At 42.7% G+C, this 27,460-nt stretch overlaps 1 protein-coding gene across 1 annotated transcript in view; it reads left to right on the top strand.

Moving 5' to 3' along the window:
- LOC145399224 (uncharacterized) overlaps positions 1-27,460 on the top strand; it is a 133,931-nt gene that overhangs the window by 56,686 nt on the left and 49,785 nt on the right. The window contains exons 8-16 of the mRNA XM_080271913.1: positions 5,472-5,720; positions 6,364-6,972; positions 7,096-7,276; positions 9,862-9,981; positions 12,742-12,897; positions 18,123-18,269; positions 20,133-20,171; positions 24,083-24,160; positions 24,684-24,830. Coding sequence (XP_080128039.1) covers positions 5,472-5,720; positions 6,364-6,972; positions 7,096-7,276; positions 9,862-9,981; positions 12,742-12,897; positions 18,123-18,269; positions 20,133-20,171; positions 24,083-24,160; positions 24,684-24,830 — 1,726 coding nt within the window. The remainder of the gene's footprint in view (positions 1-5,471; positions 5,721-6,363; positions 6,973-7,095; positions 7,277-9,861; positions 9,982-12,741; positions 12,898-18,122; positions 18,270-20,132; positions 20,172-24,082; positions 24,161-24,683; positions 24,831-27,460) is intronic.

Genomic DNA, 27,460 nt, shown 5'->3' with positions numbered 1-27,460 from the left:
CAGATAGTGAGAAAGTGAGTTAATTGCAAGACCTGAAGGAGAATGAGGTGTGAAAATTAAGGATAGAGATAATTCAAGACGAGTGACAATGATTCAGAGGATTTAAAGAAAGAGGAAAATGTAAGAAAGTGAGATGATGACTCTTGGACGTGGAAGAAAGTGAGAGAGTAAGAAAATGAAGTGAGATAGTGGGAAAATTGAAGATAGAGGCGTAAAGAAAGTGATATAATAGATATCTGTGTGTGTGAGAGAGAGAGAGAGAGAGAGAGAGAGAGAGAGAGAGAGGAGGGGTAAACACATGGAAGAAAAATAGACACACACACACACACACACACACACACACACACACACACACACACACACACACACACACACACACACAAACTTTTATAATGAAAGGCAAACAGGCAGACAGTTACAGAGTGAGGTTGCAAGAGAGAGAGAGAGACGTGTGTGTGTGTGTGTTTGTGTGCATGTATGACTCTCTCTCTCTCTCTCTCTCTCTCTCTCTCTCTCATGCTGTGCCGTAGCAAGAGATTATCACTTGAATATGATGCTAGTCACGAAGAAGCGCTATGGGAAGGATATAGAGCCGTAGCATTGTCATTTTCTGCCACTGAGCTACGTGAAATAAGCTGCAAAAGGACGATATAATTGGCACTAGTCACGAAGAAGTGCTGTGGGATGGATTTATGACCTTAGTACCATCTTTATATCTACCTGAAAAAGATGGTACAATTCTGCATCATTCCCGTAGCACTTCTTCGTGACTAGCATCATATGCCAGTGTTAGTCAATTGTTACAACTCAGCATTGAAGATGGAGAGATGGCAAGTTTAGGCCAAGTTAGAGTGAAGGGAGTATAGAAGAGATGAAATGCTACAGCTCTACATCCTATCCATAGCACTTCTTCGTGACTAGCATCAATCTGCACTGTAACAACTCATTATTCAAGATGGAGAGATGGCAATTTTAGGCCAAGTTAGAGTGACGAGAGTATAGAAGAGAGGTACCATAGCACTTCTTCGTGACTAGCATCAATCTGCACTGCAACAACTCATTCAAGACGGAGAGATGGCAATTTTTGGCCAAGTTAGAGTGAAGAGTGAGGTAGAGTGAAAATCATGCTGATATCCTAAGCATCCTCGTCAGAATGGACTACGTTGCTTATCAGAGAATTCCCGGACGAGGATATTCAAGGTATTAAGTTACGTAACACCTTTTCCCGTGCGATTTATTCTGCCCCATAACATCTTCCTGTCCTCCGTTTTCTATAGGATGGAAATTATGTTCAGCTGTGTGTATGTGTGTGTGTGTGTGTGTGTGTGTGTGTGTGAGAGAGAGAGAGAGAGAGAAGGTATGAGTGAGAGTGAATGAATCCTCTTTAGTATGTGGGTGGGGGCGTGAGTGTGCGTGGGGAATTCAGCTTAGCGATTTAGCCTCCTTATGTAATGGTGTATAAATGCGAAAAATATCGTATGGGAGAATTTGAATAGATGTGAATCCTGTATATACTTAATTAGCGTAGCTCGTGATGTGTGACAGTAATTGATTTATTTTCGTGTGTGTGCATATAATGATGATGATAATGATGATGTTGTTGATACTACTACTACTACTGTTACTACTACCACCACTACTACTACTACTACTACTATATACTACTTCTTCTTTTGCTACTGCTACTACCTTTGCTGCTGCTTCTACAACTGCTACTACTACTACTACTACTACTGCTGCTGCTGCTAATAATAATAATAATAATAATAGTGATTTTCTCTGGATAAGCTATAATAATAGTAGTAGTAGTAGTAGTAGTAGTCAGAAAATCACTAGCAAGCAGAGTTAGGAACATTATGAACGCAGTGTGTGTGTGTGTGTGTGTGTGTGTGTGTGTGTGTGTGTGTGTGTGTGTGTGTGTGTGCATAATATAGCCTACTTCAGCGTGTGTGTATGTGTGTGTGCGCATAATATAGCCCACTTCAGCATGTGTGTGTGTGTGTGTATGTGTAATATAGCCTACTTCAGCGCGTGTGTGTATGTGTGTGCGCGCATAATATAGCCTACTTCAGCGCGTGTCTGTGTGTGTGTGTGTGTGGAATGTACGTTTGTGTACGTATTATTGGCACAGGATTCTTAACACCTCTTCCTTAGCGATTTATTTTCCATTTTACACACTTCTAGGAGAGAGAGAGAGAGAGAACAGGAACCATAAATGCGTTGGGAAATCTGTGTACTATTATCACATTTTATGGCCTGTGTGTGTGTGTGTGTGTGTGTGTGTGTGTGTGTGTGTGTGTGTGTGTGTGTGTGTGTGCGTGTGTGTGCGCTCAATAAAACTTACTTCAGCATGTGTGTGTGTGTGTGCATAATATAGCCTGCTTCAGCGTCTGTGTGTGTGTGTGTGTGTGTGTGTGTGTGTGTGTGTGTGTGTTTGCAATTAAGTGTTCTTCATATGTAAGTTTATCTATCTATCTTTGTATCTATCTGTCTGTCTCTGAACATATCCCAGTCTGTCTATCTGTGTGTGTGTGTGTGTGTGTGTGTGTGTGTGTGTGTGTGTGTGTGTGTGTGTGTGTGTGTTTGCAATTAAGTGTTCTTCATATGTAAGTTTATCTATCTATCTTTGTATCTATCTGTCTGTCTCTGAACATATCCCAGTCTGTCTATCTGTGTGTGTGTGTGTGTGTGTGTGTGTGTGTGTGTGTGTGTGAGAGAGAGAGAGAGAGAGAAATAAATGTTGACATGATACTGTGGTCTGTGACTGGCGTGGAGAGAGAGAGAAAGAGAGAGAGAGAGAGAGAGAGAGAGAGAGAGAGAGAGCTGTGGTCGTTGTTGTTAATTAATTCAGCAGATGGACTCCAGACATGCCCCTTCTCTCTCTCTTTCCTTCCCTCCGTCTCTCCTTCCTTCCTTCCTTCCCTCCCTCCTCTCCTTTTCTCCATTCCTTCCTTCCTCCCTTCATACCTTCCTTCCTTTCTTCCTCCTTTGATATCTTCCTTCCTTCTTTCCTTTTCTCCATTCCTTCCTTCCTCCCTTCATGCCTTCCTTCCTTCCTTCTTTCTCTCCTTCCTTCCTTCTTTCTCTCCTTCCCTTCCCTTCTCTCCTTTCCTTCCTTCCTTCCCTCCCTCTCTCCTCTTCTCTCTCGTCTCCTCCCTCTCTCTCCTGTTTCATTCCTACTCCTCTTTCCTCCTTTCCTTCTTTCTTTCCCCACTTTCATCCTTCCTTTTCCTCTCTCCTTCCTTCCTTCACTCTCTCCCATCCATCCCTACAATCCTTCCCTTCCTTGTTTACTGCTTTCCTCCATTCCTCCTTCCTTCCTTTAGTCCCACCTTTCTTCCCCTGTCTCTCCTTTCTTCTCTTTTCTTTCCTCCCTTTTTTCTTCCCTCTCTCCTTTGCTTCTCTCCTCCTCCCCATCCTCTAACCTCCTCTGTTCTCTCTCTTTCCCTCCCATTCTCTTCATACCCTTCTCTTTCTCTCCCTTCTTCTCATCTCCCCCTCTCTCTCGCCTTCCTTCCCTCCCTCCCTCTTTCTTTCACCATCCCTCCATTCTCCCCCTACCTCTCTCTTCCTCCATCCCTCTGTCATTCTCTCCCCACCTCTCTCTCTCTCTCTCTCTCTCTCTCTGCCTTTAACTCCCCCAATTTTAAAAGTCTGTCAGGCTTCGTAAAATATTCTATAATTAACAAAACTAAAATAAAAAATAAATTCGTTTAAATAGAAGATAACAGTAAAGACTGAAGCATATAAATAATCTTTATCAGGGGGGGGGGATTTGATAAGGTCCTCATGAAAGGTTATTAATTTTGATAAGATTAGGGATTGTAAAACAGGGGGAGTCTTAGCACGCTCACTTTTTTTTAGTTATTTTGCATATTAAGCCTTGAAATTGACTTGTACACTGTTTATATAATTTTTATATCGACATAAATGGCATCCCAAACATAAAAGGGATACTATGAGGTAATGGTGAGGATAAATCAGTTAGAAAAAGGTGTTAGGGTTAATGCCACTTAGTAACATAATTTGCACAATACAAAAGGATATTGAGAAGTACTCAGAATAAATCAATTAGAAAAAGGTGTTAGGATTAATACCACTTAGTAACAACATAACTTGCACAAGACAAAAGGATATTGAGAGGTACTGGTCAGGATAAATCAATTAGGAAAAGGTGTTAGGATTTATGCCACTTAGTAACAACATAATTTACACTCATAAGACACAAAAGGATATTGGTGTGTGGTAGTAAGAATAAATCAAATAGGAAAAGGTGTTAGGGAATCATTAATACTGTACGTAATAATGAAAAAAATTGCACTTATACAATACAAAAGCATATTGATGTGTAATGGTAAGGATAAATGACTTACGAGCAGGTGTTTGGGAATCATCACCCCTGCTGCCCACGTTCATTGGTGCTTCCCTCCCCCCCCCCTCCACACCCACGTCCACCTTCCCTCCAACATAATCTACTTCCTTCTTACATTACATTCTTTCCTTCTCTCTTCCTTTTTCACTTTTCTCCTCTCCATTCTACCTCGTTTCCTTCCTTCTTTCTTTCCCTCCTTTCTTCATTCATTCATTCATACATTTCTTTCTTTCTTCACCATTCTTTACATCATTAATTTTTTCTTCCTGTGTCTTCTCTCCCCTCCTATCCCCTCCTCTCCCTTCCCTTCCTCTTCCTTCCTTCCCTTATTTATTTTTCTTTTTTCTTCCTCCCTTCCTTCCTTCCTTCCTGTATTTATTTTCCTATTGCTTCCTCCCTCCCACCTTCTCTCCCTTTCCTTTTCTCTCTTGTTTGCACTGTTTTCTCTCCCCCTTCCACACATGCTTACACACCATCCCTGAGAGAGAGAGAAGGAGAGAGAGAGAGAGAGCACATCCCACTCACTTCCTGTCACTTCACCACCTCCCCCTCCTTCCTTCCCTCCATATCATTCATCCTTCCTCCTCTCCACATGCTCATCTCTTACTCATAACACTTTTTACCCTCTCAATCCTTTTCTTACATTTCTTTCACTTTTTTTTTTCACCTGTGTACGTTTCCACTATTCCACCATCATCCATTTGGGGATCTGAGAGTTGAGAGACATTTGTACAACCATGCAGCTCCTCTGGCTGGTTATATTAGTGCCACTGCATGAAGGCACCCCATTCTAGCACTTGCAGTACTGTATTCATCATTATTCTGTTTATTTGATTAAGTTCCTTGTATTTCCAGGATCATAACAAATAAATCACATCCCTTAGACAATTGACTCATCTGCCCTGCCTTCCTCTGTCTCATCATATCATTTATAAAGGCTCCAACATACTCACATGCATCAGCCTTGGTCACCTAATGGCGGCTTTCCATCCTGCTTGATCTCTGGCAGCCTCCCTATTCCCTTATCATTGAGGTCACACTTCATGACCTTGTCCCACTTGAAATAAAACAAATTATTAACCGTTCATTCTACTTTCAGGATCAAAACAAACGGATCACTTCCCCGGGACAAGCGACTTCCTTCGTCACCAACAGGTTTGCCTTCCTCCCCGTCCCCAACCCCCTCCCAGACCGCCTCACCTCCCTGCACCTCGGCACCTCGAGCGGTCTTTACCTCCCCCCGCCCTGCACACTCCTCGACAGTCTCAGAGGACGAGCTTAATGCCATTTTCTGCTTTGACCACGCAGATATCAGCAACCCACAACACAGAACAGCCTCACTTACAAGGTAATGTGTTGTGTAGGTGTATATATGCTGTCCCCTTTAACTTGGCCTAAAGTTGATTCCGTTCACTTTAACTTGGGCTAGAAATGCCATCTTCCCAAGTGCCATTTTCTGCTTCAACGATAGAGATATAAGTAGTGTACGACATAAACCACCTCGCTTACAACATAAGCATTTGTAGACTGTCTTCTAGTTAGCTTAATTGGCTTCATAGCACTTCCTCTATAGTATTTAATTTCCACAAATCTACAACTCACAATACAGAACCACCTCACTCACAAGTTAGTCTGTTTAAGTGTGTTTCTCTCCCCTTGCATTTAGGCTGAAATGGCCTTCTCCCTGTCTTGTGAATATTGAGCCATAGCAGGAAATTAACACTAGGAAATAATGCTACTGTAGTCATAAAGAACTAAAAAAGGTACAAGAGCTTTCTGTAATTCATTATACTGTTCATATATAGTACTGTTCTGTATGTCTGCTGTATTCTTTTATTTTTCATTCATACAGTGTTTGGTATTTTTTTATTTTTTCAGAAGTTTGACATTGCTGAATATTTGTTTATTCATTTATGGTATTTACTGTTTTTATTTTTTCAGAAGCGTGATAGTTTATACATATATTATTGTTATATTTTTTATTTTTTCAGAAGTGGGACATTGCCGAACTATCCACCATTTCCCAGTCCAGCTCCTCTGCAGGTGCCGCCCCATTCCCACTCACCCGGCCCCGGCAGCCCACGCAGCCCATACGAGAATGTCAGCCCATCCTACCTTACCCACCCGGTCCCTCAGAGCCCCAGGACCCGCATCAGAACCATCGTGGGGAGTAAGACAGAACGCCGGGACTCTGGTGATGGGGTAGAGGGCAGGATGGTGGGCATGGACTTGAATGAGAGTGGGAGTGAGGGCAAGAGAGTGAGGAGTCCAAGAAGCCAGAGGGACGGCAGTAAGGACAAGGAAAACCGAAGTCCCCATCAGAAGTCAGACTCCAGTAGTTCAGTGGACCAGCCGCCACCTCCAAGACCCCCAAGGTCCCCCAGAATTGAGCGTTCGGTTTTAGGTGATTCCCCAACCATCAACAAGATGCACAGTGAAAATATGGGATCTCTTGGTTTGTCCTCCATGCAAAGTACTGTACATAGTGGTGACTGTGTGGCTGCAGCTCCAATCACTTCAATGAGTGCTAATACAAAGCCTGGTGGTACCGTACACACATATGAAAACAGTCAGAGTTGTGATACTGCATTCTTTACTAGGCCTGGTGCTAATGTACACACTTACGAAAACACTTTGATTTGTGCTAGCCCTGTTATGGCAAGTGGGACTCTACATACTTACGAAAATAGTCCAAGTTTCAACAGTAGCTCCTTAAACAGTAGTTCATTATACAAGAGTAGTATCAACAGCTCAGTGATGGAGGGGTGCACCTTTAGCAGTCCGGAAGATAGTCTGATGAGGCGATCCTTTGGGCACGACTCCGGAGCTGAGGATGACAAGACCACAAATAGAGTCTTTGAGGAGCATCTGATCAAGAACATTCAGGACACATTCAACATTGATGTGAGTTTTTTGCATTTATATAATCTCTCAGCCTGTTCAGTCCGATGATGTATTTTGCATTTTATTCTTGCTACAACCAGACGAGTTATAAGTTTAGGGGAGACATTTGCAACTGGAATGGTTAGATACAGCCTTCAGTAACCCTTTCACTATACTCTTTTTACTCTAACTTGGCCTAAAATTACTGTACAATCTCTCTGTCTTGAAAACCGAGCCATAGCAATAGATTAACAACAGATTATGATGCTAGTCACAAAGAGATGTTATGGAAAAGATAAAGAGCCTAAGCATTGCCTTTTTCAGTCTCTTAGCTACCTGAAGTTGCCATCCATTCATCCATCATCCAATTCTAAATTGCCCCATGAGGAGCATAGGAGCCCGGGGCTAGTCAGTTGGTCCTGACATTTAAGACCTGAAGTTGCAAAAGGATAAAAATATGGGCCATGCAGAGATGAGACAGCCGTACAAGAAATCTCCCCAACTTAATTTAGGGTTGCCTTCATGTGATGGCACTGATATAGCCAGGTCACTCAACTGTCTGGCTTTACAAATAACGCTGAGTGACTTCCCTGTCCCTCAAAAGCAGGATTGTAAGCTACAGGAGAAATTAACTTAAGCCTTCCGTCCACTGGGTTCACATTTCAGATGAATCTAATGGCTACAGCTACTGCTACGCCTGCTACTACTACTACTACTACTACTACTGTACTTCTGTTACCACTACTGCTAGGAGAGACTTTTAGAATGAGATGGGTTAGAATTTCATTATCCTTTTCACTTCTAAAAATCTCCCTGAGCTGAATAACTCGTCTGAAAGTAGCGGGAACAAACAAAAATAACACAGTACATCATTGGAGAGAACGGGTTTAAATGGAATGGAAACAGATTAAGGTATAGAGTAATATAGCGTTTTCCTTGCATTTTGGAATACTGTATTTTTAAAGGTTAGCGTATGACCTGACTTGATATATGAATGAATTGTGGTTACAGTAGATGCATTAATAGTTGTTATAGAATGGTACTACTTTGTGTTGATTGGTAGTAGTGACGATGATATTGCATGTGATTTAAATGTCTTGCTTATTGCCAGTTGCCTTTATAAGATTCATTTGACTATTTCCAGGATTCTTTAATTATTACTTCTCACCATGTTTTGCCTTTTTTTTTTTCTTCTCTTTTTTACCACAGCAAGTATTTTTAATGTTATAATATTCCATGCCTTTCTGTTTGATGTAATTTTTCTTTCATCTTTCTTGGTACTGTATACCTAAGGCCTTGACACCTTAATCCTCTAAGGGGTGGCCACAAACATATTGCCTCCATGTCTCCCTTTCCTCTACCTTCAGGTTCCCCTATCTCCACCTCATTCCCTTGTCTCTTATATTTCTCAACCCCACCCCTTCATATCATCCTTGGTCTCCCCTTCCACCTCACTCACATACACTCTTCCTGTTAGTCTTTCTTTCTGCGTCCTCTCCACATTGCCAAACCATCTCAGAGTAATTCTAACACATGCATTCACAACCACACCAAAACCACAACACTCCTTCACATCTTAAAGCACCCAGTTGCCTCTAATTCCTTGAAAACTCCTTCCTTTCACAGCTTTTTAACCATTTTTTACATCGCTATCTTTTTTTGATCTTCCTTCTTATTCTGTGCAGCATATTTTCTTTCATTTGACCAGCATATTTTGTTTATTCTACTTAACTGCCTTAATTTTGTTCCCTTTGTCCTCACTCCCTAAAACTTCCTCCTTAATCCTCAGTGTGTTCCTATCAGCCTTTATCTCTTCTTCTCTCATCTCATCTCCCTTATCTTCTTTCTACATATCTCTCCCTTTATCTCAGTCTCTCCTTCTATCTACCATCTTCTTTCTTTCCCTCATTTTCCCACTCTTTCTCACATCCTTTCTCTCCCTCTTTCTCCCACTCTTATAGCATTATTTTCCTCCCATCCTCTCTCCATTTATTCTTTTCCAATCCTCATTTTTTCTCTCAGTGTTATTCCTCCATCCTTTCTTCCCATTTATCTGGCATTCTATTCCTCTCATCCTATAGCTCTGTCATCCTCCCTTCTTCTGTGTCTCATCTTTTTCTCCCTCCTCTCTTTCTCTGACCCTTTCTCTCTCCTCTTTCATCTACCTCTTTCTTCCTCCTTCCTTCCTTCTGTCTTTCTCTTCCTCCCATTCTCTCTATGTACCCCATTTTCTGTTTCCTCTTTATCCCATCCATTGCCTCTTCATCTTTCACCTACCTTCCTTCCCTCCCTCTTCCTTCCATCTGTCTTTTTCTCCCTTTCTTCCTCCTCACTTCCTTCCTTTGTTCTCCCTCATCCATTCTCCTTCCTTCTATTTCCGTCTTTCATCCTCCCTCCTTCAGCCTCTTTCTCCTTTCATCTGCCTCACACATCCTCTCTCTTTCATCCTTCCTTCTTTCCTGTGTCTCTCTTCCTCATTCCTTCTGTCTCTTCCTTCCTCCTTCCCTGTGTCTCTTTCTTCCTCCATCCTTCTGCCTCTCTCTTCCTTCCCTCCTGTCTGTCTCCACTTCCTCCCTTCCCCTGCCCTTACACCATACTCCCCTCAGGACGTGCCAGGCGAGGTGGAGCGCCTACAGGGAGTCAAATCCGAAGCTCTAGCGGCCATCACGGAACTGAAACGTCTTGTCACTGAGCTGGAGACCACTGAGGATGAAGCGCTGAGGGAGGTAATGATGTTTTTTTTTATCCTTTGGTCCATCCCCCTGCCCCTCCCCCCCCCTTTTTTTTTTTGTTCTGTCTATCTATTGCCAGACGCCTCAATCCCATAAGGGGTGGTCACAAACAAATCACCTCCATGTCACCCTGTCCATTGCCACTTCACTGCCTTGCTTCCAGTTAACACCCCCCTCTCTCATACACGTCTCCACTCCATCCCTCCATCTCATTCTTAGCCTCCTCCTCCCTCTCCTCCCCTCCACCTCACTCGTATACATTCTCCTCGTTAGTCTCTCACTCTCTATCCCATCCACACGTTGCTTTGGTCATATAAGAGTGAAGCTTTGGCAGCAGAACTTCAATTCCCTCCCTAGTCCCTAAAAGGAGGTGGATGGATTGCAGAAAGGGATCTTAAGCCTTCAGTCCACTGGGTTCACATTTTCAGAAAAACCTGAAAATACAACAACTGCAGTAACAAGTCTTCAGTCCATTAACTCTTTTTATCATGTACTATATTCTTGGGGGCAGATGATTTTAAAAGTTCGGGATGAAGTTAACTCTGGAACTGTCTCCCTCTGTCTGTATTTCCTACGTCCTATGATCTCCAGTCTTTCAAACGCAGTGTGTCCAGGCCTCTCGAAATGAACGGATCTTGAATTTGGCTCTCTTTTGCATTGTTCTTGTTTTTTTCTTGGAAGGAATGGTTTGCAGGCTCCATGGCCTTTTGTTCCTTCTTCCTTGCATAAAAAAAAGAGAGAGAGAGAGAGAGAGAGACTGCCTAAAATGCCATCTTGCATATACAAATCATCACTTTTTTTTTTTCTTCACTAAAATCATTGCAGTGGTTCAGTTAAAGAGGAGGCTTGCCTTGTGTCTATTAGGTTTCAGAGACCTGATCTGAAACCCTGTGGTCTCTGGCCCATAGCAGAAACCAGAGAAGTTACCACAGTGCTGCATACTTCAGCTTGTTATGAGATTAAGATGATGAAAGTAACTGAGATGTTGTTGCTAAAAGTTTACAAAGGAAAGAATGTGGCTTTTTTTTTTTTTTTTTTTTTTTTTTTTTTTTAATAGTAAGAATGTAGCTTTTTATTTCATTTTATTTATTTATTTATTTTTTTGGAGTACCCCTTTCAGTTTAAGTTGTCATTAAATAGTGCCTAATTTTGTGTTTATAGTGCAGATCCATTCCCCCGGTGTTCCCAGTCAAAGGTTAATAGTGCTTCACCGCATGTCTATCTATCTATCTATCTATAGCCCGACGCCCTAATCCCGCAAAGGGTGGCCGCATGTGCTTTTATATATAGTGGCTGTATCCCTGTGCTTTTGTATTGCTGCATCAACGAACGGCTTTGTTGCATTTGAGCCGTTGATTGGAGTGCTGTGGTATATGCTTCCAGTTGTCCTTGGCTGCTGTGAGTTGGCATTTTGATGGTATTTTTGTATTATTACAGTATTATTATTATTATTATTATTATTATTATTATTATTATTAACCATATAACCAAACCATACATGCTCCCTACATGTCAACAAGTGGGTTGGTGGAGGATTAGTGCCCCTCCCCATAAAACAAATAACTCAAAGTCAAATGGCCACCCCTTACGGGATAGTGGCGTCTGGCAATAGATAGATAGTTAGATTATTATTATTATTATTATTGTCATTATCATTAACCTTGTAAATATTGTCACCGAATTCATCAAAATTGCAGTTATTGGTCACTGCATTTATTATCATTATCATTTATCATCATTGTCAGTGTAAATACTATCATTGCAGTTATCATCATCCTCATTATCATCACCATCATTGTCATCATCATCGTCATTATCGTTGTTTTCATGGCTTCAGGCTCATCTTGACATGAACCCTGTGGACTGCAGGCTGAAGGTGCTGTTTTATAGTCCACTGTCCTTTTAAGGGATAGGGAAGGAGTTGAATGATGTTCGTATAACCAGGTAGTGTAGCTGCATGGGTGTGTTGGTGCCACCACGTGAAGGCATTCCAGTCCAGCACCTCATTGTAATTATCACCATCATTTAAGCAACGTTGGGTCTGGTTAGTACTTGGATGGGTGACCGCCTGGGAACACCAGATGCTGTTGGCATAACGTTCTCCCTACGTGTCAAGTGGGGTTGGTGGAGGATTAATGCCCCTCCCTGTAAAACAATTAACTCTAAGCCCTTGGCCACCCTGTTTGGGATACGTGGCGTCTGGCAATGAATGAATGAATGAATCATCATCATCATCATCATCATCATCATCATCATCATCATCATCATACATTCCCTTCAATCAGTATAACCTTGTACAGTGGTGAGGGTGAGTAGGGTGCATGTTGCTCCTAATATTATGCATGGTAACCCATATACAGTATTACACAGGCCAATTCTGCTGTGTTGTGGGGGAGTCAGCGTTACCAGTTTCTACCCTGCTTCATTTTCTATCTGTCTATCTATCTATAGCCCGATGCCCTAATCCCGCAAAGGGTGGTCGCAGACAAAACACCTCCAAGTCACTCTGTCACCCACCATTTGACTCCCTCCCCCTCAACTCACACTCCCCTCCCTCATGTACCTCTCAACTCCATCTCTCCACCTCATCCTCAGTCTCCCCCTCCCGCTCCCTCCCTCCACTTCACTTACATACACCCTCATAGTCAGTCTTTCATTCTCCATTCTCTCCACGTAATCAGCTTTGTGCTTTATAGTGTCACCTTTTTAACATAATCTGTTGTCTGACGGTATTAATTTGACAAACCGTTTCAGCTTGAGATGGAACGAGCATTACTGGAAGGTGAGCTGGGGCCACTAAGGGAGAAGGCTGGGAAGGAGGCGAGGCGGCTTGATGACCTTCTGACACGCAGTAGCGAGCTGGAGGAAGCATGTGCACAGGAGCGACAACAGCACCAGGCGGCCATTGAGGTGCGTGGTGTTGTGGTCTTGTGCTATAGTCGTGGTGTGCAACTCTAAGGTTGTTATTGTGTCCTGGCAACCTAGCATTCAAAAGTGCATCTGATTTCGTGTATAATATGAGATGCATGTGTTTTGTGTATAATATGTTCATGTATAATAATATTCGTGTATAATATATTCCTGCATAATAATATGATACGTGTATAGGAGGAGGCCGTAGCACGGGCCGAACAGGGTAGTACTCCCGAGGGGAATGGGAATGCTGGTGATAGGGAGAGCTGGAGCTCCTGTTTCACTAGCTATCTAACCATCCTCCTTTGCTGACCTTTTCAGTGTGACAGTAACATGGAGAGTAGACCAGCATACTCTCCCAAACATTTCCTCTAACTATCTATGCACTACACCACATGCACTTTACATTTCACACAACGTATCCCACTACGTTACAGGGGTTGGCGCCAGCAAGGGGATGCGGCCAGAAAACTTTGCCCCCGCTACCTATAGTCTGATTCCCGCCCGCTTGCGGCTTAGGTGTGACCCGCACCTGTGGACAATGGTGCCACGTTTCCCCAACTTGCGATGTGAAACGGAAGCTATTTATGTACAAGGCATCACAAATTCGATAAATTCAGATGAATAAAACTTACACTTGTGTATTTTGATGGATGAATCAACAGTAATCTTATTATGCATAAAATATTTATACAGTAACACAGAAACATGGCACACATATTGTACAGTGTTGCTAAAAGATATTGTAGTCACTTTTAATGTTTTTTAGCGTAGTTTTAGGGTGGATAATAATATCACAGTTATGGATATAAGAGAATGAGCCTGAAAAAAGAAGAAATATGCCAATATCCAAAGTAAAAGAAATAATTCATATAATTCTTGTGAGTGGCAGCACTGACAGATAGCTTCCCTACAGAGAGAGAGAGAGAGAGAGAGAGGGAGAGAGAGAGAGAGAGGCAGGAGAGGGGCATGCACTGAATGCATTGTCGGCATCACTAAATATAACAAAACCAAATTCACAAATGAAAGCACAATTATAAATAACTTATAAAAGAATCAAAAGTACTCAGGGTGGCTCACATTTCCCGCCATGTGGTAGGTGATTCCAGCCCCCCGTTCCCCGTCCCTCCCTTCTTAATCCCTCCTGGGTGTCGCAGGTCAAATCCCCTTCACACTTCCCCTCCCCCTGGACCACCATCCCAACAAACCCACATCCACACTCCCACCCACACCTACACCCACACCCCACTACGTCGGGGTGTATGAATCAGTAACGTAACAAACCTCTCAGCAGACAGTAACTTTGACACTCCATCTACTACTAAATATAACAAAACCAAATTAACAAATGAAAGCACAATTATAAATAACTTATAAAAGAATCAAAAGTACTCAAGGTGGCTCACATTTCCCGCCAAGAGAGAGAGAGAGAGAGAGAGAGAGAGAGATAACGGTATAGAAAACGTGGCAACACTGTACACAGGTGCGGGCCACACCACAGCCGCAAACGTGCGCGAGTCCTACTATAGTGGCAGACTTCTGGGGGGAGGCGTGGCGGGGGTTCCGCCGGCATAGATCATGGGTCCAGGGCGAGATGGGGCTCGGGCCTGTGCTAGAGGGTACAGGGCATTGCGGTTCCCAGGCTGCCGCTTCCGCCCAATAGAGAGGGGCCCGAACCTGGGAGTAGCGTCCCAGGAGGCTGCCCTATCAGTGGGTGTATAATGGCGGGATAGTTGCAGTGCCAAGACGCGCTTGGAGGGTGTCCCTGCAGCTGTCCTGGCAGGGTGCCCCGAGGCCACTACCACAGCCACTGGTAAGCTGGTGGGCTAGGGGTCCCAGATCCATTGCCTGGACCTGGGATTGTGCGGTGAGTGGGACCTGTGCTGTGTCTGTCCCCATTTATTAATACTGAAGATGACAAAACAAAAAAGGTTTCAAAGCAAACCTGAGGACAGTAAATCACCCATGGGGATGAGGGTGGGTTCATGGAATGTGGGAAGTTTGAGGGGAAGAGCAGGGGAAGTCGTTGAGGCATTCAGTAGGAGGTGGGTGGACGTGGCGTGTTTGCAGGAAGTCCGGTACAGGGGTGGATCAGCCAGAAAGATTGTTGGGAAGGACTGTTGCTGTAAGTTGTTTTGGCAGGGGAGGACAGACGGATATGGAGGTGTTGGTGTGATGGTTGCGGAGAAATGGGTGGAATATGTTATGAATGTTTTGAGAGTAAGCGATAGGATATTGGTTGTGAAAATTCTGTTGGGAAGAAAGATAGCTGTGATTATATTGGCATATGCTCCACAGGTAGGATTGGATGAATCAGAGAAAGATAGATTTTGGGATGATTTAATACGTGTAGTGGGTGGTATGCGGGATGATGAGATAGTGATTTTGGGAGGGGACTTAAATGGTCATGTAGGTGAAGCAGCCCAAGGTTATGAAGGAATGCATGGGGGATGTGCATATGGTCTAAGGAATGCAGAAGGGGAAAGGATACTCGAGTTTAGGGAGGCAACGGACATGATTGTGTGCAACACATATTTTAGGAAAAGAGACAGTAGGTTAATTACGTATGAGTCTGGGGGAAATAGCGGTCAGATAGATTATTTTCTGGTTAGGAGGGCCGATAGGAGGTTAGTGAGGGATGTTAAAGTTATAGGAAGTGAGGAGTGTGTGCAGCAGCACAAACTATTGATTTGTGATATGGTGCTTAAAGAACAAATGATGAAAAAGAGGACTTATGTACCTAGGAGGAAAATATGGAAGCTGAAAAACCAAGTAGTAAGGGATGCCTTCTATAGCGAGTTGAGGAGAGTGGTGGCTGAACAGGGAGCTGTAGACAGAGGCGTTAATGAACAGTACAGAGACCTCAAGAACAATTTCTTGAGAGTTACTGATATATGTAATGCGGCTGGACAAGAGGACCACCAAGACATAAAGTAACTTGGTGGTGGGATGAGGGTGTAGAAGCTGCAATTAAGGAGAAAAGAAGGCTTTTCCGGGAATGGAAGAAGGGTGGTAGCAAAGAGGGAATATTTGGCTGCCAAAGCGTAGGGCTAGGAGAGGTATACAGGGCAAAGTCTGAGTCACAGAGACAATTACTTGATAACCTAAATCATGGGAAAGGAAAAATATATTTAGGGTGGCAGGTCAGGTGAAGAGGGATAATCGGGATATCATAGGTGAGCAGTGTGTGAAGAATGATGAAGGAAGGGTAGTGGTGAACAGTGAGGATATTAAAGATGCATGGAGAGAGCATTATAACCGGTTGTTGAATGAGGAGTTTGACTGGGACAGGGAAGGTTTGGAGCCAGCAGATCCAGTGTCTGGCCCTTGGCCTTTGATTGATACTGCTACTGAGAGTGAGGCAATAGGCAGGATGAGGGTGGGGAAGGCAGCAGGTGTGTCTGGGTTGACTGCCGAAATGTTGAAGGCCTCAGGCGATATAGGGGTGAGTTTAGTCACTGACCTGATAAATAGGATTATTTATGAGTGTGTTGTCCCAGATGATTGGCTGAAGAGTGTAATTGTAAATGTGTATAAAGGGAAGGGTGATGCCCTGGAAAGAGGGAATTATAGAGGTATAAAGCTTTTAGATCAGATAATGAAGGTAATGGAGAGAGTTTTAGAAGGTATGATTAGAGAAAGAGTGAATATTGATGAGATGCAGTTTGGGTTTATGCCAGGTAGGGGACCACTGATGCCATATTCATTGTTCGACAGCTTCAGGAAAAATATATTGGTAGGAGAAGGGATCTTTATTTTGTTTTTGTTGATTTGGAAAAGGCCTTTGACAGAGTCCCTAGAGAGGTGGTGAAGTGGGTAATGAGAAAGCTTGGCTTGGAGGAGTGGCTGGTTAGGGTGGTTATGGCCATGTATGTGGGTGCTCACACCCAGGTGAGAGTGAATGGAGATTTGAGTGATGAGTTTTCCGTGAATGTTGGTGTGCATCAGGGTCAGTCTTGAGTCCCATGTTGTTTATCATGGTACTTGAAGCCCTTTCACGTGACTTTAGAAACGGACTCCCGTGGGAGTTGTTGTATGCTGATGATTTGGTGTTGATTGCAGAGAATGAAAGGGAGGTGGAGGAAAGGTTTAGGAAGTGGAGAGATGGTATGGGGCAAAAGGGTTTAAGGGTAAATGCAGATAAAACAAAAGTGATGATATCTAGGGTTGGTGGCGGTACTGTCAAAGACGAGGGAGAGTGGCCATGTGCAGTTTGCCACAAGGGCGTGGGAAGTAATTCCATCTTGTGCGGTGTGTGTGATAAATGGGTGCATAAGAGATGTAGTGGTATCAGAGGTAGACTGCGAGATAATGCTGATTTTATGTGTACGGCGTGCCGGGGTGAGCAGGTGGAGATCGTCAGACGTGAAAGAATTGAACTTGCTGGTGAATCTCTTGAGTGTGTGGAAGAGTTTTGTTATTTAGGAGACATGTTGTGTGCTGGAGGTGGGGCTGGAGCTAGCTCTGTGGCTAGGGTGAGAAGTGGTTGGAAGAAGTTCAGGGAGCTCTTGCCTCTCCTGACATTGAGGGGCTCTCCCTACGTGCTAAGGGGTCTTTGTATGCAGCGTGTGTTAGGAGTGTAATGCTGTATGGCAGTGAGACCTGGGCAGTGAAGGAGGAAGACATTCGCCGGCTCAGACGTACAGAAATGACAATGATTAGGTGGATGTGCAGTGCGTCCCTGCGTCCAAGGCCTGGAGGGGCTGGGTTTACAATGGAAGAGTTGAAAGGTAGGATGGGACTGGAGTGTATTGGTGTTGTGATGAGGAGAGGTAGATTGAGGTGGTTTGGACATGTGGAGAGGATGGGGGATGATAGTTGGGTGAGGAAGGTGAGAAGTGTTAATATTGGGGGTGGGGTTATGAGGGGTAGACCGAGAAAGACATGGGACGAGGTCATTAAGTGTGACCTTAGGGTTAAGGGACTGAACAGGGAGGCTGCAATGGATCGTGCAGCATGGAGAGCCGCCATTAGGTGACCAAGGCCGACACATGCAAGCATGTTGGAGCCTTTAAAAACGAAAACGAAACGTATAATATGATGCAAAATCGGATGCACTTTAGAGTGATAGGTTTCCAGGGTACGATAATGACAACCTCAGAGTCATACGCCGCAACTATAGAGATCAGATTCGTTTATTTTGTCATTGTTGTTGCTGTTTACAACAAAAAAGGACATAAATAGGGCATTGTGTGACTAGAATTTCCTCTGTTTCTTGTCAGGCATGCCGGGGTCGATTAGAAGAGGCTGAGAGAGAGCTGGATCGGTTGGAGGGAGCGAGTGAAGGTTTCTCCGGTACCACTGATGAAGAGACGGAGATGCTGGAGACACTCAAGGCACAACATGAGGCTGTGGAGGCAGAGAGGAAGGTGAGGCAATGGAGCGTGGTACACAGAGTGGTTGCTGTGGATGGAAGATGCTGCTGTATTGTATAAATGATTTAAATACAGTAGACCCTCAGCTTATATGGACTCCTTCTACAATTTCTTCCTCTTGGACTCCATATCTAACCTAAAATTGATGATTCATCACTTATGCAGTGCTGTCATCACAAGCAGGGATTGATAATGACAGAAAACTCCCACGTGTCTCATATCGGCCATGCAGTGACATCATTTATTGTTGTTATTGTTGCATCCACTGCCTCATCTGGTCCCCACAGGAGAGGGATGGTGGGCTGTAGTGTCAGCACAAAGCCACACTCCTGGAGATGTCAGTTATGGGAGTATTGTTGTTTTAAGCCTCTTTATTGTCAATGTGTTGTGTCTGTTTTTCTTTTGTTTGGTAGGGTTATCCCTTAGAAAGCAAGTCCGGGCCATATATAGCCTTTTGTGGGAAGGCAGTTAAGCAAGAGATTTGGTTAACACATTTGTTTTATTTATTTTGGGTTTGATGGACCCTCTTATGCAAATTCTGCATAGTTAACATGTGAACCACATAAGATGAGGGTCTAATGTATGATACAGATTGACCAGGTTGAGAAGGTGAGTGTGTAGTAGTCAAGTGGTTGCTTGGGAATGGTACCAGCAGCTCCACTACCTGGTTCTGCCGCCCGTTCATACAGATGTTCCTTAATTCCCTTCCCATCTCCTGAAAAGGCGATGCCATCTTTTGGGGGATGGAGAGGGTTGAGGGACTTTGTATTACTGGGTAGTGGAGATGTGTGGTTATGTCAGTGCTGTTATACTAAGGTGTCCCTCTCCAGCACCTCTAAACACAATAAAAAATGGTCAAGTGGGATAAAAATCTGCAGTGATGTAGACTGTATGTGTACACCCAATACTGGAGGGCATAAATAAAACCAGGTACACAGCTGAGTTATGTACCATACTTGTAATTTTTAAAATATATCCAACATATACCAGTACATTACTGATACATCCAGCATGGAAATCGTAAACAGAGGGAGTTGGAATATACTCGTGTGCAGCATAATATGATGCAACAAATCAGAATCCATGGTACACTATAATCAGTTGATAATCATGGACAGCAGAGAGACTGTGCAATGTTATTCCAGTAACAAGTGGAGGTCTACAGCAGTCTTTATACATAAATGAATGTAGCACATGGTGTTGTACTTGTGATGGCCCCACACCTCTCCTTAAATCTGCCCCCTTTGTCTCAACTGCTTATAAATTTTGCTGTAAAATATGGTGGTGGAATTTTCTTACCTGTGTAATTTAAGGTGGCATAAAGCCCAGCTGTGCAGTCAGATACACCATCACCAATCCTCTTGAGTTGCAAGATGAGGTTGTAACTGCTCTGGCAATGCTGCCTTTCATTGCATAGCACATTTGTTGTGCATAGTTGTTGATCGTCATCACGAAGTTGAGAGTGGGTAGTAAAAGAGGTTACAAAAATTTACCATATAGCACAACATAAGGCTGATGCATGGCAGTATCATAGCTGATGTTTATAGCACAATGAGTGGTAGTGTACAGACTCCACATCATTAAGTTCAGCAATATTTGATGTGAAGTGTGCAGTGCTGTGTGAAGATAATTATGCCTATATTAAGTAATTGAAGTATATATATTTTGTGTCCATAATAATAGGTTCATTTAAAGGTTTGTAAATAATATCAATCTAGTCATCATGATTAGAAAAAGAATGATAATTTCTGTAACTAGAAGTAATTACACTATAAGAGAACAGCATTTTGAAGGTTTAGATTTATAGATTATGAACTTCTTATTTGTAAAGCTCTGACTCTGATCCACCTCTTACAGTTTTTCTTTTTCTATATTCGGTGGAAGAAGGCCAAGAAAGTAAGTGTGTTTGTGTGTGTGTGTGTGTGTTGTAGCATGTTTGTGTCTGTGTGTGTTTGTGTGTGTGTGTGTGTGTGTGTGTTTTAGCTTGGTGGGTGTTGTGTTGCTGTGATAGATCAGGTTTAAATCCTATATAAACAAAAACATCCAGGGACCAATTAATTAATACTGAGCATAAAACTTTCCTTTGTATAGCATGTTAAGCTGATTTTTTGGATTAAATATCACTGTACTTTTTGTAGTGATGTGTGGAGATATATAGTTTTACTCTTTTCACTTTAACTTGGCCTGAAACAGCCTTCTCCGTCTTGAATACTGAGCAATAACAAGACATTAGCAAAGGATTATAGTGCTGCTTGTAAAAAAGTGCTATGGGAAGGATGTGGAGCCTTATCATTGTCGTCTTGTGCCACTGAGCTTCATCATTCATTCATTCATTGCCAGACGCCATGTATCCCAAACAGGGTGGCCAAGGGCTTAGCGTGAGCTTCATGAAAGGACAAAACTCTGGGCCAAGTTAAGGTAAAAGAAGTGTCATTTTAATACAGTAAGACTTCACACCTGTCACGCAACACATCAGAACTATTAAATTGTAATAATCATATAGTGCTAGCTTACAAAATCACTCATATATATTACAGTGCATTGATGATAAACACAGCAAATTTAAAGGAGAAATTAATTTTTGGTAGGAGAAGGATCGAGTAATTGAGAAGAAGTGATAACGGGAGTATTCAGAACAATTTAAAAGGCTTTGCAACTCTTACATAGTGATTTATTTTGCGTATAACACGTTATTGTTCTCATGTATGCTTTTTATATGATTTCAGTATAGACATGGTTTGTGTCCACGATATACAGAGGGATGCTGAGGTATAATGAGTAAAATAAATTGCTAAAGAAGAGTTGCTATGATGCCACCTGTGTGTCACCTAAAGTACGATGCCAGAGTGAGAGAATACTTGAAGAAAAATGTATATCTTGGCAAGAGGGGTAGTGATGAGGCATTTTTGTTAGGCTACCCCTCACAGGATGAGGAGTCAGACAATAGAGAACTAGATAGATCTTTTAATACCAGGTCAGATGCTGCAGAGTGGTAACTTCATGTGGTGGCACTGATATAACCAAGTGGCCTTGCTGCCTGGTTATACAGATATCCCTCAATTCCCTCCCTGTTCCCAGAGAGGAGGATGGTGGAGTGTAGGAGAAGTGCGGACTCAGCCTTCAGTCCAATGAGTTCACATTCAGATGAGCCAAGAACCACACGAATCAGTACTTCATTCGCACAACACAGAAAGAAGACATCCAGTCCCACATTATGTCTCAGATAGATACCCTTTCCCTACGTGTCAACAAGTGGGTTGGTGGGGGGTTAGTGCTCCTCCCCGTAAAACAACTAACTCAAAGTCAAACAACCATACGGGATTATGGTGTCTGTTTATAGATAGATATAGATACCCAAGGCTAGTTGTTTAGTCCAGAACATTTACCCATCAAAAAACTGTAGTAAATGAGTTGCTGAGGTCTTACTGTAGTGACTTTGACTTGGAGTGTAGTATTGGGGTTGCTGCCTAATGCTTATGTGAGTGGTGTATTCTGACTGGTGTTCATATTTACATTACTTAGGTACGGAGGGTTTTAATACTATGCTCTTTTCACCTTAACTTGGCCCAGCTTTTTGTCCTTCTGTAGCTTATTTCACCTAGCTCAGTGGCAGAAGAAGACAATACTGTGGATTTACTTTCTCTCCATAGTACTTCTTCATGAGCGGCATTATATTGTGGTGTCTGTCTGTTTTCACAACTCGGCATTCAAGATGGAGAGATGTAATTCTTAGGTCAAGTTTAGTGAAAAGAGTATAGTTTATAATGTAGTCGTCATAGTTGCAGCTCTTGTTGTCTGGTACTGGGATGTAGCGAAGTTAGTAGATGCTGCTTTATAATATCCACCTTCAGGACTCTGTTCAGTGGACCATTATGACTTACTGTTATGGACTGGTGTGTTGGTGTGTGTGTTGCAAAATATGTTGGCTTTTTTATGCTTCCATCCTTATTAACCCCTAAAGGTCGGTGTCCCTCTTCTGGAACGTGTGTCATGGGGACATTGGTCCCAATTCCAGAAAATTTAGACACTCTTATGTTCTGAGCCGCTTCTCTACAATAAATAATCATAGGACATTGGAGCACCACTCATTTTAAAACTAAAGAGTTGTACATTGCTGGGTAGAAAGATTTTAATGGTAGGCATAATAATTTTCAGAGGAGTGATTTTTGACAATTTTCACCTATTTTTTGTGGAAAATGCCTGCTCCTAATGGTCGATTTTATAAACAGTACCCTACCCCAAGGGGTTAATGAGTAACATATGTATGTCTGGGTTCATTAGGTTTTAAATAATAGAACATCATAGTTACTTATTGGTATGGTGGCTCTGTGGTTGTCTGGATATGAACCCAGTGGACTGCAGGCTGAACTTACCCTCCTGCAGCCCACCATCCTCCATGTGGGGGAAAGGGAGGTGAGGGACATAGGTATAGCTGGCAGTTGAGGTACCAATATGTGAAGGGGTCCCACTCCAGCAAAGAAAAATAGTTGTGAGCCATTTCGTATACAGTAGTTTGTTTTAAATTGTGTTTAATGTGATGATACTATTATTATTATCTTTATTTTTATTGTTATTGTTACTATTATTATTATTATTATTGTTATTATTATTATTATTATTATTGTTATTGTTATAGTTATCATTATTATCACCAAACTGTGTAGCCATGATTGGCAATTTTACTTACAACTCCTGATTGTCGTTCTACAGGAGTGTGCATGAAAAGAGAGGTGTGTTTTGTTTTGTGTTACACCAGTTTCATTAATTCACTTATTATTATTATTATTATTATTATTATTCATTTATTTATTTTCTGCATTAGATAATTTACTTGAACAGATTATCTAATATTAAACAAATCACTGTTGGTTTTTAGAAAGGCCGAATGATTTGAGGTTTAGTGTCAGTAAATAGTAGCATTGTGAGATTTAACATAGTGCGATGCAGAGATGGAGTGGAGAGATATATGAGAGAGAGGGGTGTGAGCTGGGAGCAGGGCAATGAAATGGCAGGGGACAGGGTGACATGGAGGCAATTTGTTTGTGGCCACCCCTTATGGGATTAAGGCGTCTGGCAATAGATAGATAGATAAAATTTTTTCTACTGTATTTCCATATAAGAGAATAGTAAGCAACGTTGGGTCTGGTTAGTACTTGGATGGGTGACCACCTGGGAACACCAGATGCTGTTGGCATCCCTACGTGTCAAGTGGGGTTGGTGGAGGATTAGTGCCCCTCCCTGTAAAAACAATTAACTCTAAGCCCTTGGCCACCCCGTTTGGGATACATGGCGTCTGGCAATGAATGAATGAATGTATATAAGTTAATTCAGAAATATGATAGATTTTTGTTTTATGAAGTAAGTTTAGGTATATACAGATTTGTTTATTCCTTGTGCACACCTCTGGCTAATGACACTAGCTAACATATCAGTCTCTATGTCCGTCTATCTAGCAATTTTTGTATCTAATTATATATCTATAGCCAGATGCCTTAATCCCATAAGGGGTGGCCACAAACAAATTGCCTCCATGTCCCCTTTCCCCTGCCATTTTGCTGCCCTCTCCCCCGACTTACACCCCCCACTCTCTTATACCTCTCCATTCCATCCCTCCATCTTGTCCACAATTTCCCCCTCAATCTGGCTATATCCACATACATATCTATCCTAGCTTATATTTTAATCTTTATCTCTTGTCTATCTATCCATCTATATACATCTACTTATTACCAGATAGATACTGGAGCAAGTAAAGATAAGCTGTAGTAGTTGACGGAGTGTTTATAATCGTATCTTCCATCCGTCAGGTGTTTGAAGACACTGAGTTTCACCAGATGGAGGCGGAGGCACACCGTGAGGCGGAGAGGGAGGAACTCAACAAGGAGGTAGAGTTGAATAAGCCATCATCATAGTTACGAGAGAGAGAGAATTATAACTGGCAAAGGGAATAACTAAACAAGGAGGTAGAGTTGAATAAGCCATCGTCATAGTTGAGGGAGAGAGAGAGAGAGCGAGAGGGAGAGAATTTTAATTGCCAATGAGAGTGACTAAACATGAAGGTAGAGTTAAAGAAGCCTTCATCTTAGTCATAATTACCATCTGATATTTGTTGTATGTAGATAAGTTGGTTGAGAGAGAGAAAGAAAGAGAGAGCGAGAGAGAGAAAGAAAGAGAGACAGAGAGAGATCACTCAAGAAAGAACCATTAATAATTGTAAGATGGTAAGGAGGTCAGGGAGAGAGAGGGAGAAAAGGAGAAGAAAGGAAGGGAGGGGGATAGAGACTAAGAGAGAGAGAAGGAGGAATGGAAATGATATATCTAAGAGAGAGAGAGAGGGAGGGAGGGAGAGAAGTGTAAGTGCCAATAATCAGACACGTTAATACAGTATATATTCCATGTTGTTTACAGTTATCAGAAGTGCAAGAGAGCCTGGGGGGACTGCAGCAGCGAATAGCCGAATTGGAGAAGCACATGGTGGAGGTGACGAGTGCAGTGAGGCAAGAGGCGGAGGGCTTGGAGAAAGACAGGCAAACTCTCCTTAGCAAGATCTCCAAGGTGAGGACAGTACATTGATGACTTTCCCATTATAACTTTCCTTTTCCATCATCTCCCCTACTTACCACTCAATTCCATTCTTTTTTTTAGCTGTCAGAACCCTTTATACTGATTCTTGAGGGTTTTTCGGATTCTCAGTGTCTTTCGTAGTAGAGGTATTGATTTCTTTGTATGCTTAACTTATCTACAGAGTCCATCACACCCAGGGACACTCAAAGAATGTTGTGTATTTGAAACTTTAATGCCCTGGGGTGTCTAAAAGATTATAGAGTATAGCTATGTATACAGTAGAACAGTAGTAATTATCAAGTAAAGACACTGCATGGCCCTGAGGTTGTCATTATCGTACCCTGGCAACATACCTGTAAACAGTGCGTCCGATTTCGTATCATATTATAAACTATCTATCTATCTATCTATTGCCAGACGCCTCAATCCCGTTTGGGCTGGCCACAAACAAATCGCCTCCAAGTCGCCCTGTCCCCCGCCATTTCACTGCCCTGCTCCCAACTCACACCCCCCTCTCTCATATACCTCTCCACCCCATCCCTCCATCTCATCCTCGCCCTCCCCCTCCCTCTTCCCCCCTCCACCTCACTCACATACACTCTCTTCGTCAGTCTTTCACCCTCCATCCTCTCCACATGGCCAAGCCACCTCAGTGTGTTCCTCATAACGCTTCCTATCACATCCACATCCACACCACAACGCTCCTTTATATTCTCATTCGTCAGCCTGTCTCTCCACGTTACTCCACAGGCTCCTCTTAAATAACTCATTTCCACTGCTCTCACTCTTGACTTGTGTCCTTCCAACAATGTCCAAGCTTCACTTCCATACGTTAGAGTTGGTATCACAATACTGTCATGTAGTAACTTTTTCACTTCCATGCTCACTTCCCTGTTTCTTATCACTGCTTTCAAGGAACCAGCAACCTTTCTTCCCTGCTGTACCCTTTCAAGCACTTCACCCTCCAAACCTCCATCCTTACTTATCACACTACCCAAATACTTAAACGTACTCACATTTACCAATTCCTCACCATCCAACCTCGCTGTACATTCACTAACTTCACCTCTCTCAAAGACCATCACTTTACTCTTCCCTACATTCACCTTTAGGTTCCGTTTCTTACACACTCTCTCAAACTCATCCACCAAGCCTTGCAGCTCCCCTTCGTCTTCACTCAACAACACAGTATCATCTGCAAACAACAGTACAGGGAGTTTCCAAACACTATCCTCTCTCACCAGGGCCACTCCAACATCCACTACCCTACCTTGTACCTCTTTTATTACCCCATCCATGTACAGATTGAACAACCATGGAGACATGACACATCCCTGTTTCAAACCAACTTTCAAAGAGAAAAATTCACTCAGTTCACCATCCACACGCACTGCAGCCTTCGCACCATCGTACATACTCTTCACAGCATTCAACAACTTCCCATCTACTCCATATATTCTTAACACTTTCCACAATCCTTGTCTATCCACCCTGTCATATGCTTTCTCCAAATCCATGAAAGCCGCATACAACTTCTTTCCCTTCTCTAGAAACTTTTCCACTAGAGATCTAAGAATGAATATCTGATCTACACAACCTCTTCCCTTCCTAAAGCCTCCCTGTTCTTCTCCAACTAATTTCTCTGTTCTTTCTCTAACTCTGTCTATAAGTATCCTACCATACACTTTTCCTATTATACTAAGAAGACAAATGCCCCTATGATTACCACACACTTCTTTTTCCCCTTTTCCTTTGTACAAGGGAATAATTATACCTGACTTCCAATCCTCCGGGACTCTACCTTCCTCCCAGGCCAATCTGCACATCTTCCACATCCATTCTACTACTATCTCTCCCCCATGCTTCAGCATTTCACCACACACTCCATCAATTCCTGGGGCTTTCCCCGATTTGAACTTTCTTCATTGCTTCCACAGCTTCTATCCTACTGATTTCTTCCTGTCTTCTCACCTCCCTCCTTCTCCCAGCCATTCCCCAGCCACTTATACTCGCATTACTTCCATCCTCCACGTTCAACAATTCCTTAAAGTGTTCTCTCCATCTGCTTACTTTTTCTCCCTTCTCCACTAGTAATCTACCATTTTTATCTTTCACTCCCCTGCTAACTTCACTTCCACCCTGTCTTACTCTTTTCACTTCTCTCCAGAACATTTTCTTACAGTCCCTCCACTTTACACTCAGATTCCTTCCAAATTCCTCATCCACTCTCTTCTTACTCTCTCTTACTAATCTTTTCACCTCTCTCTTCCTTTCCACATATAACTCTCTCTTCCGCCTCTCAACTTCTTCCACGCCCCTATTTCTCATCCATTCATTGTATGCTTTCTTCTTTTGTGCCACAGCCTGTTTCACCTCTTCAGTCCACCACGCTGTTCCTTGCACCCCCTCCGTCTTCTCTTCCTTCCACACACCACATCACATGCTGCACATATTTCTTCTGTAAATATCTTACACATACCTTCCACGTCTCCCATCTGCTCCAATTCATATTTGCCCAATCGTTCCTCCACTTCTCTCTTATACTCTGCCTTTTTCTCATCCTCTTGTAACCTTTCCACTCTCCTTGCAACTACTCCTTCCTCTCGTCTTTCCCTTCTTCT

This window comes from Coenobita brevimanus, chromosome 48 (genome assembly GCF_032717465.1).
Source record: "Coenobita brevimanus isolate Jiangsu-jjx chromosome 48, ASM3271746v2, whole genome shotgun sequence".
In the NCBI taxonomy this organism is placed as follows: Eukaryota; Metazoa; Arthropoda; class Malacostraca; order Decapoda; family Coenobitidae; genus Coenobita; species Coenobita brevimanus.
This window is presented reverse-complemented; position numbering and strand designations above follow the sequence as displayed.